Genomic DNA, 26,479 nt, shown 5'->3' with positions numbered 1-26,479 from the left:
CAAGAAAGCAAACCCTGCTGCCGTCAAGAGGGCAGAGTTCCAGGAGTAACCTCTGTGGCTCATGGTCAACCAGTCCAAAATGACCCTGGTGTCTCCCGACCCTGATATGTGCCAGTGACACTGTCTCCCTGTCCCCCACCTATCCCAGCCACCAGGCTCTCTGACCCTCTGCCCATCTCCAGCTTCCTCCCAGTCAGCACCCTGCCCGGCCACCTCACCCCAGGTTCTATGCCGCCTACCCGTGGCTCCCCTCCTCGCGCCTGCAGCCTCCAGTGCACTCTGCTAGACAAAGTACTGTTTCTTCTCTGTGTCCCCAGCCTCAGGCACAGGGCTGGCCTGCAGGAGGTGCCAGTAAGTCTACTGATGCAACTTTCCAACCAGGTAGCAGCTCACAGGTTTGGGTCAATGTCTGACACTCCCACATATTTTGCTCAGCCCAGGCCCTTCCCCTGGCAGAGCTCTGTCCCCCTCCTGTCACTCACTCTCACTCTGGGTCAGCTCTGTCCTCTAGAAGCTTGGGGCCCCCAATCTGTTTGTCACATGCGTGTCCCCCCAGGCTTGCCCACATCAGGCCTGCCTGTCCCACTGCTGAAAGGAAGCAGCCTGCCTTCACTCCCCTGACTAGTTTGTGGGCATTCTGCCCCCACCCCCACCCCCCACAAATGTCCTGTGACCAGCAGCACGCCCTGCTCCACCATGGACACAACACCACCATCACCAAGCACTGCAGTCAGACACTGGGCTAGGTCTGGTGAGGGGGAGACAGACAGGACTGGCCTGCAGGGATTCAGAGCATCTACAACATGGGATGACAGAGGCCCAAAATATAAAGTCCCTTTTAAGGAGTCATGTGACTCAGCAGGTGTCAAGTCTTGTGTGCAGTAGAGATCAGGTGGGGGCTCCTGGTCTGGCTCTCCATGGACCAAGTGGCCCCTGGCCGTGGGGACATGGCAGCCCACTCTACCTCCCCCAGCCAGTAACCCAGAGAGAAGGGCTGACATTGGTCTCCCCAGGGAGAGTTAAGAGAGCTCCCAAGGGATGGTGTGGTGCTGTGGTAAGAATGTGGGTCAGGGTCAGGAGACATAAGTTCCAATCCCCTCCCCTGCTTGCCTTAGAAGGCCATAGTTCTGTCCCCTGGATGATGGAGTCCACAATAAGCCAGCCTCTGACCCTAACCTCCCCTTCCGGTCTTGCAAGCTCTATCCACAGCATCCAGCTGCCCAGACCACACACAGCACACACAATGGGCCAGACCTAGCCTGAGGAGCTCGAGGCCTGGTCAGCTGGGAAAACACAAACAGCTGTCCCGATGCAAAAGGGGCACTGGGCTGCCTCCCAGATCCCAGGCAGGCTGTGCCCCTCCAACCTGGCTGGCCTGGGCTGCTGTGGAGGGGATGTGTGCTCACCCTGGTCCCCAGTAAGCCACCCTGCCTTCAATCCCAAGGACGTGAAACCTGCACACTCAGCACTACAGACTGCAGCAGGATAGAGGTCTGTGATGCTCCCTGTCCACCAAATGGAATTCATTAACTGGCTCCTGAGATGGGGTGGGGGGGATCTGCTGTAAGTCCTGATCTACCACCACCAGAGTTCCCAAGGGGTACTACTCTGGAGCTATCCGGCACACTGCTGACAGCCTGAAGCTTGACAAGAGTTTTAGGAGGACACTCGGGTCACCCAGGGGTCAGAGCAGGAGGGATGCTGCCACATGTGCCAACACCCTCAGGGTCCTGCAGCAGGAATACTCCCTACTCCACACACACCATCTGCCAGTCAGAACATGGATTCAGGCTCAACCAGCATCTGAGGGCTCAGGTACCTGGGGTACTCACTCTCATGACCTGTACAACATCACCACTTCCCACCTCCAGGAGCATTCCAGGGAGCGGGGCCACCCCAGGCAGGTCTTCAGGCCTGTCAGCCTTGGCTCAAATACAACATGAACGGACGTGCACGGCCACACCTCCAGCAGGGCTCTCAAGGACCCAGACACTACATCACGTCTCACTGACACCTCCTCCCAGGGCCTGGGCTCTGTCTGTGAAGCAGGACTACCTAGTTGGTAGGGCCACTGGGAGGTTCCGGGAAGGTGACATATGTGACATCTCAGACCAGATGCCTGGAGCATGGGCGGTGCTTGGATCCCCACAGAACCCAGTGGTCTCCCAGGGCCGGGACCTCAAGCCCTGAGGGTGTACGGTCATTCCTTCTCTCTTGCTCAGATTTACAGGAAGCAGCAAGAAAGCAGTCTCCTGGGATTTCTGGGAAAACCAGCTGAGACACAAACATACGCATGAGCTCCATTAACTGTCCTATCTTTGCAAAAAGACCTTCGTACTTGCTCCTCATGTGCCATTTTAAGCTGCGGTCCTTGAGTAATGATTGCCAAATGTAGACGATGACAGTTTGATGAGCGGAATAAATCCTAACATCCTGTTTTGATGCAGGGATACTCAGCGCCACCCCCAGACTGTACTTTCCCAAGAGGAAAAGGAGCACAGGGAACAGGGCCAGTTATGGTGGAACAGTCCTGAGGCGGGCAAGCTCTACTATCAGTTCACGTCCACCACCCCCCACCTCCTACTAGGCCCACACTTTGCACTGTGGGGCCACCACCAATAGGAAGGCCATGTCTGCCTCTCTGGGAGCCCCTGTCCCCTGGTCCACCCACAGGATACCAGTTTGGAATGTTCTGTTTATACTCCCACCTTCACAGGCAGCCTGGATGTGGCTCTTTATCTTCCGCGGCACCCTATATAGGGGTCCAGTCCAAATGGGTGCTCACCAACAAGTCTCTGACTGGCAAGATGCAACAGTAAAAAAGAAAACTGCTGGAGGTCTCCTGACTCTTACAAGCTGGGGAGGGCTGTTTGGAGCAGCTCTTGTTTGAGACAGAAGGCAAGTCCATCAGATGACAAACCCTGGGGTGGGTGACCCAACCCTGAGAGAGGGAAAAGTCTGGGAGAATACAGAGGTGGCGGCAGGGTGGAGGTGTAGAGGGGCTTTCGGCAACAGAGGATAGTCCCAGGCAGGGGGTGGGGGTGCTGGAGGATGGAGGGGGCAGATAAACCACCTCCTCAGAGTCACCCCCACCATGATAAGGGTGGGGAGCCCTACCACTGAGACACAGGAGGCGGGAGGAACAAGCCAACAAGTTGCCGCTGAGCTGGCTGCGGCTGCCCATGGCCAGACCGTTTTTCTGGGCTCCAGACAGACCCGAAGGCTGTCATGTCCCACACACAGGGAGACGTCTTTTCCCCAAAACAGGTTTACAAAGGAGGGCGGGGCTTGTCTGGGATCCTACCTGAAGGCATAGGTCTTCTGATGCCAGCTCAGCTGTCCCCGAATGCTGTATGCGATGGTGGTGACAAACTCCCCGCCCAGCCCCAGCTCTGAGCACAGCTTCAGGGCAAATTTCTCTGGTGAGTTCTCCTTCTCTGACATGTCCCACTCAAACTGGTCCACCAGCGAAATGTTTCCCACGTGGATATTCAGCTGGGACAAGAACCAAAGAACACAAGTTAAAGGAGTCAGAACCGTACCCTACCTGGAGAGGCCTCAAGGAGATGAGACAGCTCACTAGGGAGCCACCAGGCCGGGCTGGACCCTGCCCACAACTTACTAGCTGAGAACTGGGGCTGGCCCTTGTCCTTCTGGCCGCAGGTCCCCATCCAGAAATTGGAGATGACACCACGCACCTCCTGGGGCTGCCACAAGGGGCTCTGGCTCAAGGCCTGGCACAGCTACCCATCTCACATTAGATGCACACCCCACCTGAATAGCCCACAAGGTGCAGGCAAAGCCTGGGTGGGCAGCAGAGGCCCACAGCCAACTCTGCCCACCACGCACCCAGCAGATATCCTATTGACATGTAAACTACAGCCAGAAGAGGGTCCAGGCCCCGCCTGTGCAGCACCCAGACCAAGACAGAACCTAGCCTGTGACCCAGGGCTCCCCACTTACACCTGCACTCAGAATCACCATCTTTACTCCTCACCCCACAGATGAGCAGGCCTGCTCTGAAATAGGGCATCACTGAGACACACAGGAAGGCTCTTGAGGGTCTGGCTGTGTCCTGGGGCACTGTATCCACAAGACTCCTCCTACTGGGACCACCCCTCACTGCTCTCCAGGTGAGCAGTACTGCTCATTCTACTGCTCAGTAGTACTCCAGGCCACAGTACTGCTCATTCACCCTACTGTCCCTGAGTGCTCAGCTCTTCAAGACAAAGATCAGGGTGGCCACTGCTCAGGGCCCACAGCCACTGGGGCCTTTCCACTGCCTTCAAAGAAGCATGGGACCCCACTCCCTGTCCCCATTCATGAAGCTCTGCACCTCTGGGCCCTGTATACCACCTTCCACTCACTGCCAATGAGCCTGGGTCCTTTCCCATTTCTGTGTTCTGCTCATGCTGGGCAATGAATGATGGTTTACAGAATGGAGCTGGAAGAGCTGTCCCTTCCCCTCACAGGAAACGAATGCCCACTGAGCCCCAAGGGCACGCTAGGACCAGAAAGACATGATGCAGCAGTCAGCCCACAGAAAAACATCAAAAAGAAACAAACAGGACCAACAGGTGTAGCCATCCACACCCAGGCCCGGCAAGCCCTGCCCCAGGTGCCATATCTGGCATGCCTGGTGCCATATCCTAGCCACCGTGTGGACTGGGTTGCCTGTCCCCTGCCAACTGGTCATTAATGCTTGCGTCTATTAAAAAAATACAGATTGTGTGCTTATCACGGAGAGGCACAGGGAATGCAATGGTGGGTATGACAGACAAAAAAACCATCTTCGTGGAGGATGTTCCAGCTGGGGAGAGACACCTAAGCAAGTTAAATATGTGAATGCATGGTATATGTCACACATCACCAAGTCCTAAGAAGAAAATGAAGGGAGGAACAGAAAGTACAGAGGTGGCCACGTTAGCCAGGAGGCTCAAGAAGGCCTCCTGGGGGAGGCAGCATTTTAAGAAGAACTGCATGGGCAGAGAGAGCAGGCCATGTGGCTCCTCGGAGAGAAGGGTCCTGAGCAAAGTTGGGCCTGAGGCCGTCCTAAGGCCTCCAGCTTCTAAGAGGGATCTGGAAGCCCTGTTTGGAGCACAGAAGAGACACTGGCTGCCACTGAGACCCTTACTGGAGGTAGCCATCTAGCTGTAGGGATGGTGGGGTGGTGAGGACAGGAGCGGCTGGACCCTGAAAAGGTGCAGAGATGAGACAGGGCCAGGACTCCTGATTAGGCATGCAGCACAGGGGCCAGGCTCCCCAGCCACAACCCGTATCACCACACACACCTTCACAGAAGTCTGCCAGCCCCGTAGAGCCTGACAGCTAGACTTAGGAGAAGCACTGAGTACCCCCAAACCCTTGAAGCTGAAGAGAGCCAACCTGGGCCAGGTGCCCCCATAAAGGCAACCAGGTCTGAGCTATAGTCCCAGAGACCCCAAGAACATCTATTAAGTGGCCACTCCATGCTAAGGCACAGCTCTGTGAAGAGAGACACTCCTCAGATGCCATAATGGCAAAGATTCCTGTCCTCCACCATGTCCCAGGAGCCATACAAGGAAGAAAATCCTCAAAGAAGTACCCAGCTCTCCTTGAGCCCTCTTGACCAAACCTTGGGTGTGACCTTCAGTTTCCTCACTTACAAGATGGGTGCTGTCCCCTAGGTCACAATGCCCATGAGGGCTCTGACCTGATAAACACAGCACTGTCCCACGGCAGCAAAGCTTCCCTGGGCCAGCCGTGTCAGACTTTGGTGCCAGCGAGACCTCACGCCAGAACCAGGCAGGGAACCCAACCTGGGGGTGGTCTCCCAAAGCCTACCTACCAGCTGACACCGTCCCACGGTGGGGATTACAGGTGGGATGGAGGGCTTAAAGGGGCCAACAGCTGACAAGTGTCTAGTCACCAAGAAAGCCTCTGGTCAGGAGAGATGGTGGCAACCCCAGACAGGTTTTCAACTGCCTGACCACTTTCTGTATGGCTGCTCAGAAGCCCTGTCAGAATTAAAAAAAAGAAAGAAAAGAAAGAAAAGAAAGAAAAGAAAAGAAAAGAAAAGAAAAGAAAAGAAAGAAAAGGAAGGAAAGGAAAGGAAAGGAAAGGAAAGGAAAGGAAAGGAAAGGAAAGGAAAAGAAGAAAAGAAAAGAAAAGAAAAGAAAAGAAAAGAAAAGAAAAGAAAAGAAAAGAAAAGAAAAGAAAGAAAAAGAAAAATTCTGAGAAAAATGTCAGGGATGCTAACTGGTCAGTCTCATGAGGACCCTGCCTGTGGCCAACCCCATCCATTTGGAAGCATGTTGGTGGGTGTGGCTAACCCCATAAGGCCACATCCCCACCACACTTAACAGGACAAAGACACAGCACAGAGCAGAATTCTCAGGGCCATCCTTTAGAGGGGACAGGCTACGCATGAGAAAGCAGGTAAGGCTCCCATTGCCCTCCACTTGTCTCCTATGAAGTTCCCCTTCTTTCTCAATTATGCCTTTTATCTTTTTTTGTTTTTTAATGTTTATTTTTGAGAGAGAGAGAGAGAGCATAGGCATGCAAGCAGGGAAGGGGCAGAGCGCAGGGGGCGGGTGAACTGAGGATCTGAAATGGGCTCCAAGCTGACAGCATCGAGCCCTATGCAGGGCTCGAACTCACAAACACCAAGATCATGACCGGAGCTGAAGTCAGAAATTCAGCTGACTGAGCCACCCAGATGCCCCATGCCCTTTTCCTGTTAGTTGGCCATAACATGAAACTAAAATGGGTTAAGAAAAACAGATTTGTATTTCTCTCAAATTAACTAGTGGGGCACCTGGCTGGCTCAGTCAGTACAGCATGAGACTCTTGATCTTCAGGTCACAAGTTCAAGCTCCACAGAACAAAGGAAGGAAGGAAGGAAAAGGAAGGGAGGAAGGCAGGAAGGGAGGGAGGAAGGAAGGAAGGAAAAGGAAGGAAGGGAAAGGAAGGAAGGAAGAGAGAAGAAGGAAGGAAGGAAGGAAGGAACGAAATTAACTAGTAAGGAGACTGAATGAATAAACAAAATCTTCCCCACAAAGAAAAGTCCTGGACCTGATGGCTTCACTGGTGAATTCTACCAAGCACCGAGAGAAGAACTAACACCAATCCTTTTCGAACTCTGCCAAAAAACTGAAGAGGAGGGAACACTTCATAATTCACCGCCCTGGTATCAAAGCCAAATACTACAAAAAAAGGAAAACTATAGACCAATATTCCTTATGAACACTGATCTAAAAATCTGCAAAACACTAGCAAACTAAATTCAGTGGCATATTAAAAGAATTATATACCATGACCAAGTAGGATTTATTTTAGCAATGCAAAAATAGTTCAATACAAAAATTTATCAATGTAATAAACCATATTAACAGATTGAAAAACAAAAATCACATCATCATCTCAATGCAGAAAAAGCATTTGGCAAAATTCAACATCCTTTTGTGATAAAAACAGTCAACAATGACAAAAAGAAAGAAACTACTTCAACCTAATAAATCCATATATAAAAAACCGACAGTGAACATTATACTCAATAGTGAAAGCTGAAACATTTTCCTCTAAAATCAGGAACTAGCCAAGGATGCCTGCTCTTGCCACTTCTATTCAACACAATACTGGAATTTCTAGCCAGAGAAATTAGGTAAGAAAAAGAAATAAAAGGTATCCAAATTGGAAAAGAAGAAGTAAAGTTATCTCTACTCACAGATGATATAACCTTATACATAGAAAACCCTAAAGATTACACAAAAAAACTGTTAGAACGAATAAGTTCAGCAAAGCAGCAAGATACAAAGTCAACACACAATCAGCTGCGTTTCTATACACTAACAATAAAAAATGTGAAAAAAAAATTTAAGAAAACAATTTCATTTCGGGCGCCGGGGTGGTACAGTCGGTTAAGCGTCCAGCCCTTGATCTTGGCTTAGGTCATGATCTCATGGTTCCTGAGTTCAAGCCCCAAATCGGGCTCTGCACTGACAGTGCAGAGCCTGCTTGGGATTGTGTCTCTCCTTCTCCCTGCCCCTCCTGGGCTTGTGCATGTGTGCACATGCTCTCTCTCTCAAAATAAACCAAGATAAATAAACAAAATAATTTTTAAGGGGTGCCTGGGTGGCTCAGTCGGTTCAGTGTCTGACTTCAGCTCAGGTCATGATATCACGGTTCATGAGTTCAAGCCCTGCATCGGGCTCTGTGCTGACAGCTCAGGGCCTGGAGCCTGCTTTGGATGCTGTGTCTCCCTCTCTCTCTGCTCCTCCCCTGCTCACACTCTGTCTCTCTCTCAAAAATAAATAAAGATTAAAAAAATATATTTTTTAATTTTTTAAAAATTTAATTTATAATAGCATTAAAAAGAATAAAATACTTACAAATTAACCAAAGAGGTGAAAAATTTGTACAATGAAAACTATAAAACACTGTTCAAAGAAATTAAAGAAATAATACTACAAAATATTATTATTATATTGTATTATTATTATTATGTAGTATTACCTTTTTAAGTTCATTTATTTTGAGAGAAGAGAGAGAGCGAGAGCACGGGGGAGGGGCAGAGAGAGAGGGAAAGAGAGAGAGGGAAAGAGAGAGAGAATCCCAAGCAGGCTCTGTCTACACTGTTAGCATGAAGCCCAAGATGTGGCTCAAACTCACCAACTATGAGATCATGACTGAGCCGAAATCAAGAGTCAGACACTTAACTGACTGAGCCACCCAGGTGCCCCAAGACTAAGTATTATTTAGATGCCAAGACTATCCAAAAAAATTTACAAATTGATTGTAGTCCTTATCAAAATCTCAACAATGTTTCTTGCAGAAATAGAATAAAAATCTATCCTAAACTTAAATAGAATCTGAACAGTCAAAACAATCTTGAAAGGGGTGCCTGGGTGGCTCAGTCAGTTAAGTGTCTGACTTGACTCGTGGTTCGTGGGTTCGAACCATTTCAGAACTTTTTGCAAAGCTACAGTAATCAACACAGTGTGGTACTGACATAAAAAGACATATAGACCAATAGAATAGAAAGCTCAGAAATAAACTCTCAAAAATACAGGCACATAATTTTCGACAAGGGTGCTAAGACGATTCAATGTAGAAAGGATAGTCATTTCCACAGATGGTGCTAGAAAACAGGCTATCCACACACACAGAATAATGAAGTTGGACCCTTGCCTAACTCAAAATGGATGAAAGACCCATGTATATGAGATAAAACTATAAAACTATTAAAACAGGAAAAAAGCTTCATGCCATTGGATTTGGCAATGAGTTCTTACATAGGAGACCAAGGACACAAACAAAAAGACAAAGCAGACTTTATCAAAATGAAAACTTTTATGCAGCAAAGGACACTATCAAATGAGTAAAAACGCAAAGAATAGGAGAAAATATTTGCAAATCACCTGTATAATAAGGGATTGATAACTAGAATATACAAAGAACTCATAAAACTCAACAACAAAAGAACAAAAAATCTGATTGAAAAAAGGCAAAGAACTTGAACACACATTTCTCCAAAGATCTACAACTGACCAACAGGCACCTGAAAGATACTAATCAACGTCACTAATCAACAGGGAAATGCAAATCAAACCCACAATGAGATACCACTTCACACCAAGCAGGCTCTGAGGCAGGCAGGCCTGGGCCCAAATCTCAGCACTCACTGCTCAGCTGGGCAGTCTGGGGCACGTGACCTCACCTCTCCATGTGGCAACCTCTTCACCTGTAACACAACAGGCAAGGCAGCATCTCCCCCCAGCCCTGAGGCAGGTTACTACATGGTATGAGGTGTGCTTGGCCCAGCCAGTCCACAGGAAGAGTGTGGCACCACTGTTCCTCTCACTATGGGCTTCCCTGCTCTGCCTGGCAGCTGGCATAATCTCCTCTGGAGCACCACCTGGGCTCTGCTCAATGCCTGGTGGTGCCCTGAAGACATGCAGAATATGAGACCTTCCTCCAAGAAATCAGCCCATACTTTTCCTGGGGTAAAGAGCCACAAGCTACCCAAAAGATGGTTTTCCAGAAGTCTGATCCCACAGCATGGACCCCAAAGACAGGCTTTGACTAAGGTCTCAGTGTACTCTCAGCACCCTATGGCCCACCCAGGAGCTGCCTACCTTGATGATGACACGCTGGTCTGACTGGTCCTCCAAGATGCTGTCTGTGGGGTAGGACTCTATCTGCTGCCTGATGGCAGAGGCGATGGCTGGCACAAATGTCAGAGGGTTCAAATCCAGGTCATCACAGAGGATTTCTGAAAACATCTCAGGAGTCATCAGCTTCTCTGAAATCAGGAGAAAGGACAGGAATTGCTAACTGATTGCAGGACCTGACCTCACCATGTTTGGCCCCAACCTCCCATCCCCTTCCTCCTCTGCTAGACCTCCCTGACAAAGTTGAGGATGAAGAGAATGACAACTGAGGGTGGCCCTTCCCAACATGGGGTTGTGGGAGGAAGCACAGGATGAGCACCACCCCCTCCTGGCCCTCATCCACAAACACATCCTCTGACACCTTGATCTGGGACTTCTAGACACCAGAACTAAGAGGAAATGGATTTCTGTTGTTTAAGCCACCCAGTCTGGTACTTTGTTATGGAAGCCCGAGAAAAATAACAGCTTCCTTCCAGATAAATCACTTTAAAGTCAGTGTCCCACGGGCACACAACCATCTGCCACTTCCTCACCAATAAAAAAATCCCTCAGAGATATTAGGCTGCTCTGTGGCTTTTCACAGACCCTTCCTCTGTTTCTGACTCGCCAGGCAACACACACGTAACAGACATGCAGATGTGTAATGGACCCTGCCTCCTGGAAATGTAGCCACACCAGGTGTGAACTTGTAGGGACCATCTGCAACTGGCCAGATTACAAGAAGGGCCCATGTGGTCAAATGTTTTCTCTCTGTTCTGCCCTGTTGTTGTAACCCAAACTCTAATGACCATGCACCACTTCTGGGATGAGCCAGACAAGGCAGTGGCCAAGGATGAATCACTTCATTAGCACATAGCATGATTCTGTCATCAAGAACCAGGTCTGCTCAACAACTGACCCCGTATTTCCTCACTGGCCCAGAAGGGCTAGAGACCAGCCATCCTAACAATACCATCAGGACAGACCCAGAACACTCAACCAGCCTATGATCAATAACTCATACAGCAAGCCAAGTATAATTTTGGAGAGCGCAGCATGAAGCTGAAGTGTCCTATGAACCACCCTACGAGTACACTGTGCAAAGCATTTTCTTATATTAAACTTTTTATTTTGAGAGAACTGTGGATTAATATGCAGCCTTGATTACTGTAGCTATATATGAAGACAAGATTGGGGAGGGTGATTCCTCCTTTGTCCTTCTTTTTCAAAATTGCTTTAGTTATTCTAGTTCCTTTGCCTTTCTGTATAAATGTTATTTTTTAAAATATTTTTTAAGTTTATTTTGAGAGCAAGAGCACAAGTAGGGGAGGGGCAGGGAAGGAGAGAGAATCCCAAGCAGGCTCTGCACTGTCCATGCAGAACCTGATGCGGGGTTGAATGCACCAACTGTGAGATCAGGACCTGAGCCAAAATCAAGAGTCTGATGCTTAACTGACTAAGGCACCCAGGTGCCCCTCCATATAAATTTTAGGTAATTTTGTCTATATGTACAAAAAGCCTTGCTGAAATATTCACAGGAATTGCATTAAACTTGTATATCAATTGACATCTTGAGTATTCTAATCCATGAACATGGTATTGAGATCTTTAATTACTTTTATTGGTATTTTGTAGTTTTGGACATATAAGTCCTGAACATGTTTGTCAGATTTACACCAAAGTATTCCTTTTCTTATTGAGTGATTGTAAATGGTAATGTATTTCTGAATGTCCATGTGTTCACCAACAGTACATAGAAATACAATTGATTTTTGCATGTTTATGTTGTATCCTGTGACCCTGCTGAACTCTTAGTGCTAGCAGGGTTTTTTGTAGATCTCTTGAGATTTTCTATGCAGACAGTCATGTCATCTACAAATAGGGACAGTTTAATTTCTTTCTGATCTGTACATTTTTTATTTAATTTTCTTGCCCTACTGCTCTGGCTAATATTTCCAACACTAAGCTGAACAAGAGTGATAAGAGCAGGTATCTTTGCCTTATCATAGGCAGAAAACATTCAGTCTCTCACCATTAAATAAATGTTAGACATAGGATATTTTGCAGATGCTCTTTATTAAGTTGAAGCAGTTTCCCTCTATTCCCATTTTTCTTAAGAGTTTTTAACCAAGAATAAATGTTTTAAGTGCTTTTTTTTTTTTTTTTAATTAGGTAGGCTCTCTACCCAATGCGGCACTTGAACTCACAACCCTGACATCAAGAGTTGTATTCTCTAGGGGCACCTGGGTGGCTAAGTCAGTTAAGCGTCCAACTTCAGCTCAGGTCATGATCTCACGGTTCGTGAGTTCGAGCCCCACATCGGGCTTTGTGCGGACAGCTCAGAGCCTGGAGCCTGCTTCAGATTCTGTGTCTCCCTGTCTCTCTGTTCCTCCCCTGCTCACACTCTCTCAAAAGCAAATAAAGATTAAAAAAAATTAAAAAAAAAAACAAACAAAAAAGAGTTGTATGCTCTAATGACTGAGCCAGCCAGGTGCCTCTGTTAAATGCTTTTTCTGCATCAACTGATATCTGGCTTGTCTTCTTTAGTCTGTTAATATAGTGGATTACATTGATCAATCTTCAAATATTGAACTAGCTATCCATCCCTGGAACAACAAACCCCACTTGGGTCGTGGTGTATAATTCTTTTTATATCTAGTTCTGTTTGCTAATGTTTTATTAAGGATTTTTGTGTCTATAATCATTTGGGATATTGGTCTATAGTTTACTTTTTCTGTACTGTCTTTAGTTTTGAGATCAAGGTAATTCTAGCTTTGTAAAATGTTACTGGGAAGTGTTCCCTCTTTTATTTGCTGGAGAAGACTGCAAGAGAATTTATATTAATTCTTCTTTAAATGTTTGGTAAAATTCTCCAGAGACACCATCTGTGCCTGGAGATTTCCTTTTGGGGAGGTTTTAAACTATGAATCCTATTTCTTAGTAGTGATAGGACAACTCAAACTATCTATTTGATATTGAGTGAATTGTGGTAGCTTGTTTTTTACAAGAAATTGATCCACCTTGTCTAAATTCTCAAATTTATGTGGGTAGAGCTTTTGTAATACTCCCTTTCAATATCTGCAGGGTCTGTACTGATAGCCCATTTCGTTGCTGAATTTGATGATTTTTGTTTCTGTCTTTTGTTGTCAATCTTGGTAGGTTTATCAATTTTACTGATCTTTCTTTTTTACTTTTAAGTAATCTCTACACCCAACATGGAGCTCAAATCCACAACCCTGATATCAAGAGTCACATGCTCCACCAACTGAGCCAGCCAGGCACCCCCTTACTGATCTTTTCAAAGTATCAGCTGTGTTTTCATTAATTTTCTCCATCATTTTCTAGTTTCAATTTCACTGACTTCTGCTCTATTATGTCCTGCCTTCTGCTTGGCTTCATTTTGCTTTTTTTCTCAATTCTTGAGGTGGGAGCTTAGATTACAGACTTGAGACTTTTCTACTTTTCTAATATAAACACTGATGCTACAAATTACCCTACTTTACAAATTGATACTACAAACTACACTACTTTAACTATATCTTAAAATTTTTGGTATGTGATACTTTCATTCAGGTCCATGTATATATTTTCACCAATTCAAGTTAAGTACAGAAAGCTTACTTCTCAAACAAAGATATTTCCTCTGCATACATTTAAAACCACATCAGACAGCATTATCAGGTTTGCTTCAACTGCTGAGCATAATTTAGAAAACTTAAGAGGAGAAAGAAAGCTTATTGTATTTACCCATATAGTTTTGTTTATCATATTCTTTCTTCCTGATGTTCCAAAGTTTCTTCTTTTATCATCTCCCTTCTTTTAGGTTAGGTCTACAGGTGACAGTATTCCATCATCTGAGGATTTCCCCTTCATTTCTGAAGGATATTTTTACTGGGTGTAAGATTCAAGATTGGCAGTTCTTTTTTTTCAGTGCTTGAAAAACCATGTGCCATGTCCTCCAGCCTCCATGGTTTCGGATGAGAAATCAGCAGTTATTCCAGGTCTTTCTCTAGAAGTCAGGTGTTATTTTTCTCAGCTCTCAAGATCTTTTGTGTTAGTTTTTGGAAGTTTAACTAGGATGCATCTTGGCATGGACTTCTTTGGGTTTATACTGCTGAGATCTACTCAGCTTATTGAATCTGTCATTTGGGGTTTTTAAGCATCCAAAGTGAACATGTGGATATATATCTCTAGAACCTGCTTCCTGTAGCCATGCCCTGTAGTGTTAACCAGCAGGGCCCTGATCACCCTTGGCCTGTGTGCAGGAGCAGATTCCACCCCTTTTCCTGATGCAGTTCCTGGCCCTGCTCTAGGATTCCCTTGCCCCCAGTGGGGCCAAGCTGGCATCGATGTGTCCTTGTTCAGCAGCTCCTTCTTCCTGGAGAATTTTAACACACCCCAAGGAGGCTAGCTATTGAGACAAATGATGCTATAATTCACCAGCAATTCAGATAAACTCTCTTTCATGTCCTTCTAAGAGAAGATAACCTTGAACTCACTGTTAACTGATACCTACCAAAAGCTGGTTGGAGACAAATCTTGGTTATGAAGAATGTCCTGGTTCTGAAGGACATGTAGTTCGTTCATGCTGCTCAACATTTTTAGGACCCTTTGTGATAAAGAGTCTCACACTCACCTTTAAGGTTACTTGAAATTTCAAAGTAAATTAGGTAGGACTATGAAAATCACCAGCAATTTTGAACATGTGCTTTTAACTACCATGCCAGGGGTGTGGCTTCCTAACCACCAGTTAAGAATCACAGCCCGTAAAGTTTATTTATTTTGAGAGAGAGAGAGAGAGAAAGAGAGCACGCACAAGCATGGGAGGGACAGAGAGAGAGGGAGAGAGAGAATCTCAAGCTGGCTCCACACTGTCAGCGTGGAGCCCAATGTGGGGCTCAAATGCATGAACCCATGAGATCATGACCTGAGCCAAAATCAAGAGCTGGACGCTTAGCCAACTGAGCCACCCAGGCACCCCAAGTATCACATAAATACCAGTAAGGAAGAGTTCACAGAACAAAATTATTTTGGTTCTCCAAGTGTCTGGACCAAATTACACTTACTGGGATATGGAATGTTATGTAAGGGCTCCTTTGGGGAACAGCTTGGAGAAGCTCATGGCAGAGTTCCTGGACAGATGCAGGTCTTCACTGAATTATACTGTGTCCACTTCTTGAGGGTCAGGGGGAAAGCTTCTCTCTAATTCAAATGCTATGTGTGATTCTGCTGCTTCTGAGCCACCAGCGGCTGCTCACCTTGACCACGCTGAGAACTGCAGAACTGATCATCCTGTCTCTGCCTGGTTCTAAAGGTCCGAGCATCATGCCCTCCCCTAGCAACGTATGCCCACTGAACTGTGAGTATGAACCAGAGCACTCACTTCATTTTGTATCTTCTTATTCCAGTTTCCCCTTCACCCAATTGTTCCTAACCACACCTTTTGCATTTGCTTTATTCTTTTGTACTAAGAGTTCTCATGTAAGATGCCTTACTCCTTCTGGAATAGGGTGGAAGTTTAAATAAATAGTTGGGGCTTTTTATGTGTTATTGAAAGGAAAGTAACAAGGTAATACACATACTGAGTCAATCTGAACAACTAAATTCCTATGTTATGATCTATGGCCAGGTTCTGTGCCAAATGCTGTAAGAAAAGCAGCAATAGGGGCGCCTGGGTGGCGCAGTCGGTTGAGCGTCCGACTTCAGCCAGGTCACGATCTCCCGGTCCGTGAGTTCGAGCCCCGCGTCAGGCTCTGGGCTGATGGCTCGGAGCCTGGAGCCTGTTTCCGATTCTGTGTCTCCCTCTCTCTCTGCCCCTCCCCCGTTCATGCTCTGTCTCTCTCTGTCCCAAAAATAAAAATAAACGTTGAAAAAAAAAATTAAAAAAAAAAAAAAAAAAAGAAAAGCAGCAATAAAAAACAAGATCCCTGACCTAAGGGGTTGAAATGGAGAGAGACAGAGAGAGAGAGAGAGAGAGAGAGAGAGATGAATTAACTATAACACAGGCCTGCTGAGATTAAGCACGGAGTGGTATAATAGGGGATGTACAGCACTGGCCATGGCCTGGCACTCATGAGCTGTCCTGTGCCCGAGTTGGGAGTATCACCACCACACTTGCCCTATCTACACTCAATACAACCTCCTGGAAACCCCTCACCACATCTCCCTTTGGCCACATCCTCTCTCGCCAGCTAACCTGTCAACCCTGGAGGACAGACACTCGGCTCTCAGGCCCTGTTCCCAGGGCTCGGCAGAGGCCCTTGGACTCAGGCCTGGCACACCAAGTGCCAGGAGATGACCAAAGGAAGTAGCCTAATCCTTCCAGAAAGCTTAAGGCAACCACGTATCAACAACCACACACGTTCCTCCCTGAGGAAATCCCCTGTGGGAGAAACAAGCTGTAAGTCGTTATGTTTTCTGCCATGGAAACATCTAATAGCAGAAGGAGTTCTAGTAAACTAAGGCACCACAACTCAACAGAAAATTGTGCACCAATTATGAAGACCAAGGAAAACAGGAAGACACTTACAAGTGAAGAAAAATTGTATTTGCACTACAATTACAACTCTGTTAAATACATCTGCATGTGGAAGTGACTGGCAAAAAAACTATTAGGAGCAGTTAGGTTCTGGGAATTCTAAACTTTTCTTCACTTAAAAATGATACTCTTTGGGGTATTGTTATTTGGTTTCGGTCTTAATATAAGTAATGTGTTGTAAAAAGCCTGAAAGATTCAAGAAAACAATAAAGAAACAATAAACACTCACACAGTCCTCTTTCCTAGATGGGATAAGGACTAAGTGTTATGGTGAACGTCTCCTGTGCTTTCTCTGGTTCATTTGCAGAGTCACGCTTGGACTCTGGGAACCAGGGAAGAGCAACCATCTGACCTGGGACTTACAGAGCGAGGACAAAAAGAGGAAGAACAGAGAGTGAGGGCAGACCTCATGGGGATGACAGAGGGACAAGCCTGCACACACGGTACCGTGAGAGGCCAGAGGGGTGGGCAGGGCTGAAGGGTGGTGTGCAGGCGGTCAGGCAGCAGAACCGGTCTGAGCAGCATCAAGGTCATTATAGAGCTCTGTGGACCGACAGCCCGCATCATGGCTGACCCCTGACACCCCAATCTCACTGGGGGAGGGAGGAACCTGAGGTTCACGGGCTCGGCCCATAGGAAACGGTGGCAGAAGCAGGATTTGAACCCAGAGTCCAGGATCCAGCACAGTAGGCAACAGGCAAGAAAAAGGTCTGTTCACACAGCAGCCGGGCCTGGGCCATGCAGAGCCCAGCTTCCCACGTACCATTCATGTTCCAAGTAAAGGCATCTCGCAGCTTCTGCCCGTCGATCTCCATGTCCAGCCGGATAGGGACCAGCACTTCAGGCTGGGAGGCATTCTCATGGATCACAGCTGGGTCGTGGTCATCAAAGCTGGAAGTGAAGAGGAAGCACAGTCAGCCAGGAGTGCCATGGGTCTCCATGCTCAGGGCTTCCCTCCCTGCACCGCCTGTCACTGCAAACCTGGCCGGAGGGGAAAAGCCCACTTCTTATGGGGACTTGTCAGCTAAGGGCTGAGCCAGCAGAGATGAGACAAGCAGGGGTCCTGGGGTCACAGAGGCAGTGCTCCATACTTCAAGGACACACAGGGAAGGGAGAGGGAGTTGCAGCCTTAGGCAGTGGGATATGACCTAGACATACCCTAAGAGGGAGATTTAAGCCCCAAAGCAGGCAGAACTTTCACTGGTAACTAGGAAAGAAAAGGTATCTCCAGAAGAGGAAATACTTGAGCAAAAGCCAAGGGGTGCAGGAGAGGTGAGGAACTATTGAGGAAGCACAGCAAGAACACAGAAGATGGGGTGCAGACTGCGGGGGCGGGGAGTAGCATGGGTGTCCCAGTGCCCACGCTTCTCCATCTTGGGCTACGGGATCCAGCCTCTCCCATGAGGGAGCCCCAGGAGAACCCAGGGCAAGGCAGTCCCGTGGTCATATCTGTATTTTAGGAAGACAAAGAGGGAAGACGCCGGGGAAGAGATGGAGGGAACGCTGGAAAGCAAGGGGACCCTAAAGGTGTCAGTGGAATAAAGCAGGCTGAGAATTACTCTTGGGAGGGACACAGATGACAAACAAGGAAAGCACACTGCATGCCAGACACCAATGCTCTAGGAAACATGGACAGGGAAAGGGACAGGAGTGCCAGAGACAGGAGCAGCCATTCTACCAAAGGGGAGGCAGCTCTGAGAAGTGACAGTCAGCCAGTGATGGGAAGGAAGGGAAGGAAGGGAAGAAAGGGAGGGAAGAGCGAAAAGGGGAGGGTCATGCAGATGTTGGTAAGAAGTGAGCTCTCGGCAGAGGGAACTATAAAGGCAGAAGCTTCTGGGTGTTCTGGGTGGCTCTGAAAGCAGTGAAGAGGTTCACATGACTGATGCAGAGTGACAGTGGTAGGGGATGAGGCCAGAGAGGAGGGGCCACTACACGGACTCCAGCCCTGGTGGGCATGTGACGGGGTATCTGGAAGACCTGCGTCCAGGAGAGGAGCCATCTGCCCTGGGTGAGGGGGCCCACATCTTAGGAGGAGCTGGCCAAGGGTGGTCCAACTCTGGACACGTGGAAGGCTGAGAAGGCAGGAATTTGCTGAGACTAGTTCTGTGGTTGGAGAAGGAGGAAGAGTCGTGGGGTTTTGGCCTGAGTGCAGGAAGGGTGGGATTACTATGTCCCAGGATGGAGGAATCTGTAAGCAGTGTGTGAGATACCTGAGGACAGCGTGTAGGGGTGAGGCTAGGCTGCAGAGATGATAGTGGGGTGGGAACTTGAAAAATGCCCCCCAAAAGATATCTAATCCTAATCCCTGGAGCCTGTGACCATTATATGGCAAAAGGGAGGGAGGGAACTTTGCAGATATAATTAGGGATCTTAGGAGGAGATTATGCAAGTAGCCCTAAACCACAACACAAGCGTCCTTTAAGAGAAGGGCAGTTTCACACACACAGGAGGAGCCCGTGTGGCCACTGAGGCACATGCTGGTAATGCAGCGACAAGCCACAGAATGCCAGCAGCCACCAGAAGCCAGAAGAGGTGGGAACAGCTTGTCCCGCTGCCCCACCAGGAAAACCTCCAGAGGGAGTGGGGTCTGGCCAACACCTTGATTTTGCTGCATGGAAACTCCTGGTCCCAGAACGGTGAGAAATAGATTTGTGTGGTTTTAAGCCCCCCATTTGTGGTGATCTGCTCCAGCAGCCACAGGGAACTAATGGTGGGGTCTCAGTGGGATGGCGTTTGAAACCACAAGATAAGATCCAAGGGCTGTGCTTTCCAGGAGCACTGGAGACACTGGGAAACAGGAGACAGCAGGGACACTAAAGCAGGCAGAGCTCGGAACTGAAGCAAGCCAGAAACCAGCTGTCCTAGAAGCCAAGGGGGAATAGTTTCAAGAAGGCAGCGTGTTTTAGGAAACACAAGGTCAAGGCAGAGGAGAGGAAGAGGCTAAAACATGTTTGAGGACTGAGGCAGAATCAGTGGAGGGTGAGGCGTGCTCACCACAGAGGGAAGGTTCTCTTCTTGTCCCGGCCCATGCGGTTCCTGTTGATGGTCGTGGAGCAGGGCACAGCATCCAGATGGTGGGAGCTATTGGGCAGGGTGGGCACCCATTGGCTGTTCCTCTTGGCTTTCTGTTCCCTGGAGAGACGTGAGAAATGCCCCTGCTCAGTCTAGGAGCCCGATACTGGCCATCAGGCTCTAAGTCATGGTCAATGGATGCCCACTGCACCCCCGCCGGTGGTGAGCACTACGCACCCTAGACTCTGTACGTGTCTACTCCTCAGGCGCCCACTGGCACCCATTCACAGACCCAGGCTAGGGGAAGGGTACAGATGGGACCCCAACACAGCAGAGCAGCCCCCAGCCCAGTGCACAAGTCACAGTGTAACATGCTATGTGCCAGGCATGACTCCATGAAAGCACTCTCCCTTCTTGCGGAGAATGTGCACAAGGAAGCAGCTTCCCAGAGGAGCAGACCCTGGAGTAGAGCCTTAAGCATGGAGTTGGGGCTCACTAGGGATGGGGGTAGGGGAACAACCGGAATGGGGAGGGCGTTTCAGGAAGTGCATGGCCGGCAGAAGAGAGGAAGCACGGATAGATTGTTGCCTCAACTAGGGCTGGAGAGGCGGACATGGAGAGGGTCCCGATTAGGGGCAGGTGTGCTCCATGAGAAATGACTGTACTCAGCAGGCAGCTGGGAGTCCCCGAGGACTTTGAAGAAGGGAGAGACAAGATCAGACCGTTCTTTTAGATATATGGGCCAGCCAGAGTATAACACTTCAATAATGCTTCTGCCTTGCAAGGGTCCAGACCAGTAGGGTATGAGAAGCTGGGTTAGTAAAAACTTTCTAGAAAGTGAGGCTCAAAGTAGTTTAAGTAACCCACGTACCATCAAGGGTTCACTCTTCTGTCCAAATTACAGGTTGCTTTTACTACTAGGAAAATACCAAAAGGCTTTTTTATTTTAAAGATTTCTATTTTTGAGTAATCTCTGCACCCAATATGGGGCTCGAACTTACAAACCTGAGATCAAGAGTCACATGCTCTCCTGACCAAGCCACCCAGGCAACCCCCAAAAGGCTTTTTTAATCTGAAGCTCCAGTGCTGGCTTTGAAAGGCAAGCGCTCAGGTTCCCACTATGCTCTGCACATCATTTTATCATCCTCGGATGCTGCCTTCCCTAACAAGTCTGAGCATTGTAAGGGCAGCAGCTGTGTGTCATTCACTTTTACATCCCCAACACCTGTACCACATCTCCTTCCATAACTGTTTGCTACAGTTTAAAGGATGTGACGGCAACCACTCAATTTCCCTTCCCTCACTGTCCTCACAGGAGGGATGAGGAGATGTGGCTTGCAGTCATTCTCTCCATGTGGTGGTGAGGACCAGAAGCAGTGGCCATGACCTGCCCAGGCCCCAGGCTCTTTGACTCTTCTCTTCTAAAGCTGGAACCACTGGGGTGCCTGGGTGGCTGTCAGTTGAGTGTCCAACTTCGGCTCAGGTCATGATCTCGCAGTCCATGAGTTCAAGCCCTGTGTCTGTACTGACAGCTCAGAGCCTGGAGCCTGCTTCAGATTCTGTGTCTCCTCTCTTTGCCCTCTCCCACTCACTCGCTCTCTAAGATAAATAAACATTAAAAGAAAAATTAAAGCTGTGACCACTTGCACCTCAGATGCTGTGGTCCCAGAGCACCCCTTGACTGAGGGTGGGGGCAGGGAGAGATTTACAGTACCAAACTCTGCTGGGACTCAATCAAGTCTCCTGTACCCAAGTCTTGCTCACATGTTATGACCAGCCTTACCAATACCAGAGGCCTGGGAAAAGGAGGAACTTGGAACTAATCTGGGCAGGGCTTAGAGCTACTGGGCCAGTGGTTTTGAATCCTGGCTGCAGACTCCCTCAGAGTGCGAAATTTCAAGTAGGAAAGCTCTGAGCTCCACCTAGACCAAGGGACTCCTGTCTCTGGAGAGGACCCAGGAATATGGGTTCTTTATAACTTCCATGTGTGATACCAATGTAGCTGGGCCCGTATTTGGGAACCTCAGGTCTAGACCACCACCTCTTTTCTGAGCCCAGGAATATGGGTTCTTTACAACTTCCATGTGTGATGCCAATGCAGCTGGGCCCGTATCTGGGAACCTAAGGTCTAGACTGCCACCTCTTTTCTGAGTCTCCTAAAGCTGGCACTGAGGCTCCCCCTCCACCCTAAAAACTCCTGCCCTATCTCTGTAGTGATCTAGTTCATAACCAGGCCTGGGCTATTCTGCCAAACCTCTGTCAGGTAACTATCTAAAGTAGAGTGCAAGTTCTGTCAGACACAGTGAGTACATCATACACCAAATCCAAGAATCTGGGTCACATAATTCAACCTTTCTTCTGCTACAAGTAGGTCTGCCCAAGGGAGGGGGACATCCAGCCTCTGCCTAGCCTGTCCAGTGATGAGGAGGGGAGGTGCTGGTCCTCCTGTGGGGCTGACTGGGCAGTGGGAAGGCGCTTCCTGAGCACAGAGCCCATGAAAGCAGCTTCTCGCGAACCTCAATGCCCAACCGTCTCTGTAGTTTTGACCTCTGGGGTAACAGTACTCTCCTCCGTAAGCTGTTCCTCATATGACACGATCATCAAGAAGTGTTTATTGCCCTATAAAAGGTTCCTGGCTGACATGTGCAGACTTGAAAGCCCCAGCCATATGTACATCACTTCCTTCTGCCACTTCCCTAGGAAAGTCTAGCCATCCTTATGTTCTTACCGCATCCCTTGGGGAAAGAGGAATCTGCAGAGCACACATCTATAACACTGGCCAAGTTGGATGTGGGCCACCTTTACATGGGGGTTGTGGGGAGGATTATGAAAACAATTCAATAGTAAAGTTGAAAGAAAATCTGGAAAGAAATGATTTTTCCATAACCACATCACTCGAAACAATAACCCTCCTCTCCCTCCTCCTCAGTGCCCCCCGGGGTTTTGTGCACGTAAATGCACTCATTCTAGATATTCTGCACATCACTCAGGCAAACCACATTTCTGGCTGCCGCAGGGTCTACTTACTTAGTTATAACATAAACAGTTACCTATCTATCCAGTCTACCTGCTTCCAAGATCTAGTCTATCCTGGTCTATATCCTAGTCTGTAATACCTTAGTCTATTCAGCTGGCTGTATCTTCACTCAGTCAGCCTCTCCCTAAGGCTGAACACTCAAGTGGCTCCATTATTACTGGGCAGTGGTACTCACTGCCATTATTACTCACAATGCTACCTCCTTCCATATAATAGTTTCTGTTGGTGGCGGTGTTCTTTGAAGTTATTTGTCTGGGACAGATTCTTAGGGGTGAAATTAATGGGTCAGACAATGAAAACAGGTTTGATGTCATGACCATGCCCGTGTACCAAAGCCTGTGCAGGGTGCTTGCGTGTGCCAGCTCTATTGTATCTTCCCCAACTCTTTATGTCAATAGTTGCTTATCTGTTTTACTTTGAATTCTTAATGTTACACGAGGACAAACATCATCTCCTTATTTGTTTACTCCTTATGCTTCCAGGATGGCCCACCCTTTACCTATTTAGCTATTGGGGTACCCAGGTTTTTCTTATAAATCTGAATGAATCAAAACCAAAGAAAAATACCTATGAAAATGAAGAAAAGGGGCACATGGGTGACTCAGTCAGTTGAGCGTCTGACTCTTGGGTTTCAGCTCAGGTCATGATCTCACAGTTCATAGGTTCGAGTCCCACATCAGGCTCCGTGCTGACAGTGCAGCGCCTGCTTGAGATTCTTTCTCTCTTCCTCTTTCTGCCCCTCCCCTGCTCAAATGTGTGCCCTCGCTCTCTCTCAGAATAAATAAACTTTAAAAAAATGAAAAAAATTTAAAAAATAAATATGAATGAACAGACTCTACAACACAATCACCTCTCAATTACTTGTCTAATTATTACTGTAAATACTCTTTTTTAAAGGTTCTAAGCTCACACACTAAGATCTATTGCTCGTTTCTTTTGGGAGTTTATCTGGGCCACTCATTTTTCTGATAGATTAGTCCCACTTTCAAACCACTTCTAATGACTTTCCAGAACCCAAGACTTGGCTTTCATGTCTTAGAAATTCCACAGACACACAAGAAACTTGGCAATCTGGCTAAGACAATTTGTAAGCACAGCAGATGAAGTGTTTAAAGGTATTTTGGTTCAATTTAACCCCAACCAGTTCTAGGGTATGAGAAAAATATCTGTGGGTGTTATCCTGAGAGCACGTCCTGGCTGGGAGTACATTACCTGAGGTAGGTGGGGGGTTCCGTGCTGATGGAGACGGCCTTGTACTTCTCATCATTGCCGTCCAGAATCTCTTCCACCTCTGAAGCTTTTAACAGCGTCACGCTGGTGGCCAGGGTTGTGTATCCATGATCTGTAACCAGAGACACCACTGCGGTCACCCTGCTGGTGGGGCAGCAAGAAGCAGCAGCCAGCAGATGCAGCACATCGAGGTCCTCACATGCAGGAGGGAAAAGCGAGTGTCAACCTTACTACTGCTGAATGCTGGCCTCTTCCAAAAGGGCAATCTGGACCGAGTGCTTTAGAGGTCCTACTGAGAAAACGCTCCCATGGGATTTACTTGCACTAATTTGTCCCAGGAGCACTGGCTCTGGGCACAGGGCAGCAGCAGCTACAGTGCAGCATGGCCAACGGGGAAAAGGTGGGGGGGGGGGCTCCAGAGTGATACCACCAGTGGGAAGAGGTCTGACACCAACTGCAATCCATGACACGAAGCAAAGTGGAGAGATGGAATGAAAGATGAAAAATACTTTTCTTTTAAAACAAGAGCCCAGAGAGTTACAAAGAGCTGCCTCACACCCAACATGAATTCCCGGCACCGTGCAGTCAACACGTGCTATCTGGGAAGCAGGACAGATTCTAGGCAACTCGACCCACAGCTCTTCTAGGGAACCTCGGTCAAGAGCTGCTACCTGTCTGCAGGTCCAGACTGGCTTCTCCTGGAGAAACAAACCGGTTATGGGGAAGGTATCTCCAAAGCACAAGGCAGAAGAGTCACTGAGACTTCACCTGAGGCTTGCGGAGGGGAAAGCAAAGCTAGGAACTCACTGCGTTAGTGACTGGTGCTCCACTGGGGGGCAGAGGGAGGATAAAAAGGAGACTTTTTAAAGCGAGTGAGTGGCAATGTCATAGCAGCAGATAAAAAAAGAAGCCCCGGCTCCTGCATTAAAAGAACCACTACTTTGCCCACAGTGGACAAGACCACAGCAATACCTACAGACACAACCAAACAGGACAGACTGTGAAGTGTACGTACACACACACACACACACACACACACACACACACACACACACGGCTTCAGGCAGAGTCTTCACCCAGGCCCAGGGCAGCTCTCTGTAAGGGGCCACAGCCGAGTCAAAGCAGTTTCGCCACCTGCCAAACATCGCATAGCATCCGAACCAAAACGTACAGTGAGACTCCCCTGATGGAGCCCTCAGAGCATCTGAAGAGCATCTTCTGAAGAGCCAAAGCACACTTGGCTCTCTAGCATCAGGCAGCTCACCCGCCAAGCCCCAGGCACACACCTCAGGCACACCACGCAGGGACATGCACATGAGCTCTAGCACACTGGCTGCCAGAACGAAGTGCTACGGGATGGAGGTGCTCTGGGAAGCAAAGCGGTGAAAGCCCCAGAGGGGAGTGGGAGCTGGGGCCACCACCCGCCACTCGGGCTGCATGGAGGGTGACTATGGCGACACGCCCACGGCAGATGGCAGAGCATCACAGCATTCCTAAAACGTTTTGAGACCAACATGTCTTCACAGCACCCATTACTGTCCCAGACTTGCCCCCCTCACGCTCCCCCCCCCGCACTGGCCCTGCTGAAAATACCTGACAAAGGACCCCTGGCTACCTGAAGCTGCTTTGTCGCCTGAGTTGCATAGCGTGCTCTGCAGCGACTCTGCCCCTCACGTGCTCCTGCCACGCTAAGGTCAGGGCTGCAGTGAAGACACTCTGGAGTGAAAACGTTTTAACTTCATGACATAAGCGAGTGGTTTTGAAACAGGTTTACAAACCCTCGTGAAGACGCACCCTTAGTGTTAGGTTTTGTTTTTTTACCATGTGACGATGCAACTATTTTCTTCCTCTCTTCCACAGTGGCTAGTCGCCTCCAGAGTGAGGGGTATCTCTTGTACAGAGAACCTCGGAACATACGGAGGTAGTTTCCCACCTATGGGTAAAGCAAGAAGGCTCATTATGAGGGTCACATCTTGATGCAGAAAGGGAGGGTCCTGGTGCAGAGGCTCTACCGACCGAGTAACAGAGCACAAGCTGGCCTCCAGGCACCAGGCTTTCTGCAGCCATAAAAACACATTCTGCTGACATCAAGGGTTCAATAGCAGTGCACATCTGGCCCACATCTGCCTCTCTAGGCGGGGGCAGTACCATCTGCGTCCTAACGACAGGGCTAAGTTCCAAAAGGCCTGACCAGGCGCTTCTGGGGCAGACCCCCAGAGCTCACTGAGACGCTTGAAGTGATTCTGACTTTAAACTAAGGATCCCGAACACTTTCCAGAAATGTAAGGCCCCTTTGACTTTCTTTTATCTTAAGAACAAGACTTTGATATTTTTATGATGCCATAAACACCAAAAAGGTCTTTTAATTTTGGACAGATGTAGGATAATTTCCCCCATGGCCCCTGTTGCTTTGTTTAGTAACAAACTCAAACCAGGAACACCAAAAGAATTTTCCGAGAGTTTAAAAAACACTTACTGGCAATCACCAGATTGCTATATAAATCACTATTGCCTCAAACAATAGCTTCAGTT

The 26,479-nt window shown here is 48.1% G+C and overlaps 1 protein-coding gene across 2 annotated transcripts in view; it reads right to left on the bottom strand.

Moving 5' to 3' along the window:
* The window catches only part of SMARCB1 (SWI/SNF related, matrix associated, actin dependent regulator of chromatin, subfamily b, member 1), a 34,135-nt gene that overhangs the window by 4,712 nt on the left and 2,944 nt on the right, over nucleotides 1-26,479 (bottom strand). Inside the window, exons 2-7 of one of the 2 annotated variants that reach the window (XM_047090285.1) lie at nucleotides 25,742-25,880; nucleotides 23,930-24,059; nucleotides 19,663-19,800; nucleotides 17,432-17,559; nucleotides 10,116-10,282; nucleotides 3,305-3,495 (exon numbers count right to left, since the gene is read on the bottom strand). In XM_047090285.1, coding sequence (XP_046946241.1) covers nucleotides 3,305-3,495; nucleotides 10,116-10,282; nucleotides 17,432-17,559; nucleotides 19,663-19,800; nucleotides 23,930-24,059; nucleotides 25,742-25,880 — 893 coding nt within the window. The remainder of the gene's footprint in view (nucleotides 1-3,304; nucleotides 3,496-10,115; nucleotides 10,283-17,431; nucleotides 17,560-19,662; nucleotides 19,801-23,929; nucleotides 24,060-25,741; nucleotides 25,881-26,479) is intronic. The other variant, XM_047090286.1, reaches the window with a different exon arrangement.

Source organism: Lynx rufus, unplaced genomic scaffold, assembly GCF_022079265.1.
Source record: "Lynx rufus isolate CCGP_SWC_20201006 ecotype Redwood Valley unplaced genomic scaffold, mLynRuf1.p SCAF_29, whole genome shotgun sequence".
NCBI classification, from domain to species: domain Eukaryota; kingdom Metazoa; phylum Chordata; class Mammalia; order Carnivora; family Felidae; genus Lynx; species Lynx rufus.
This window is presented reverse-complemented; position numbering and strand designations above follow the sequence as displayed.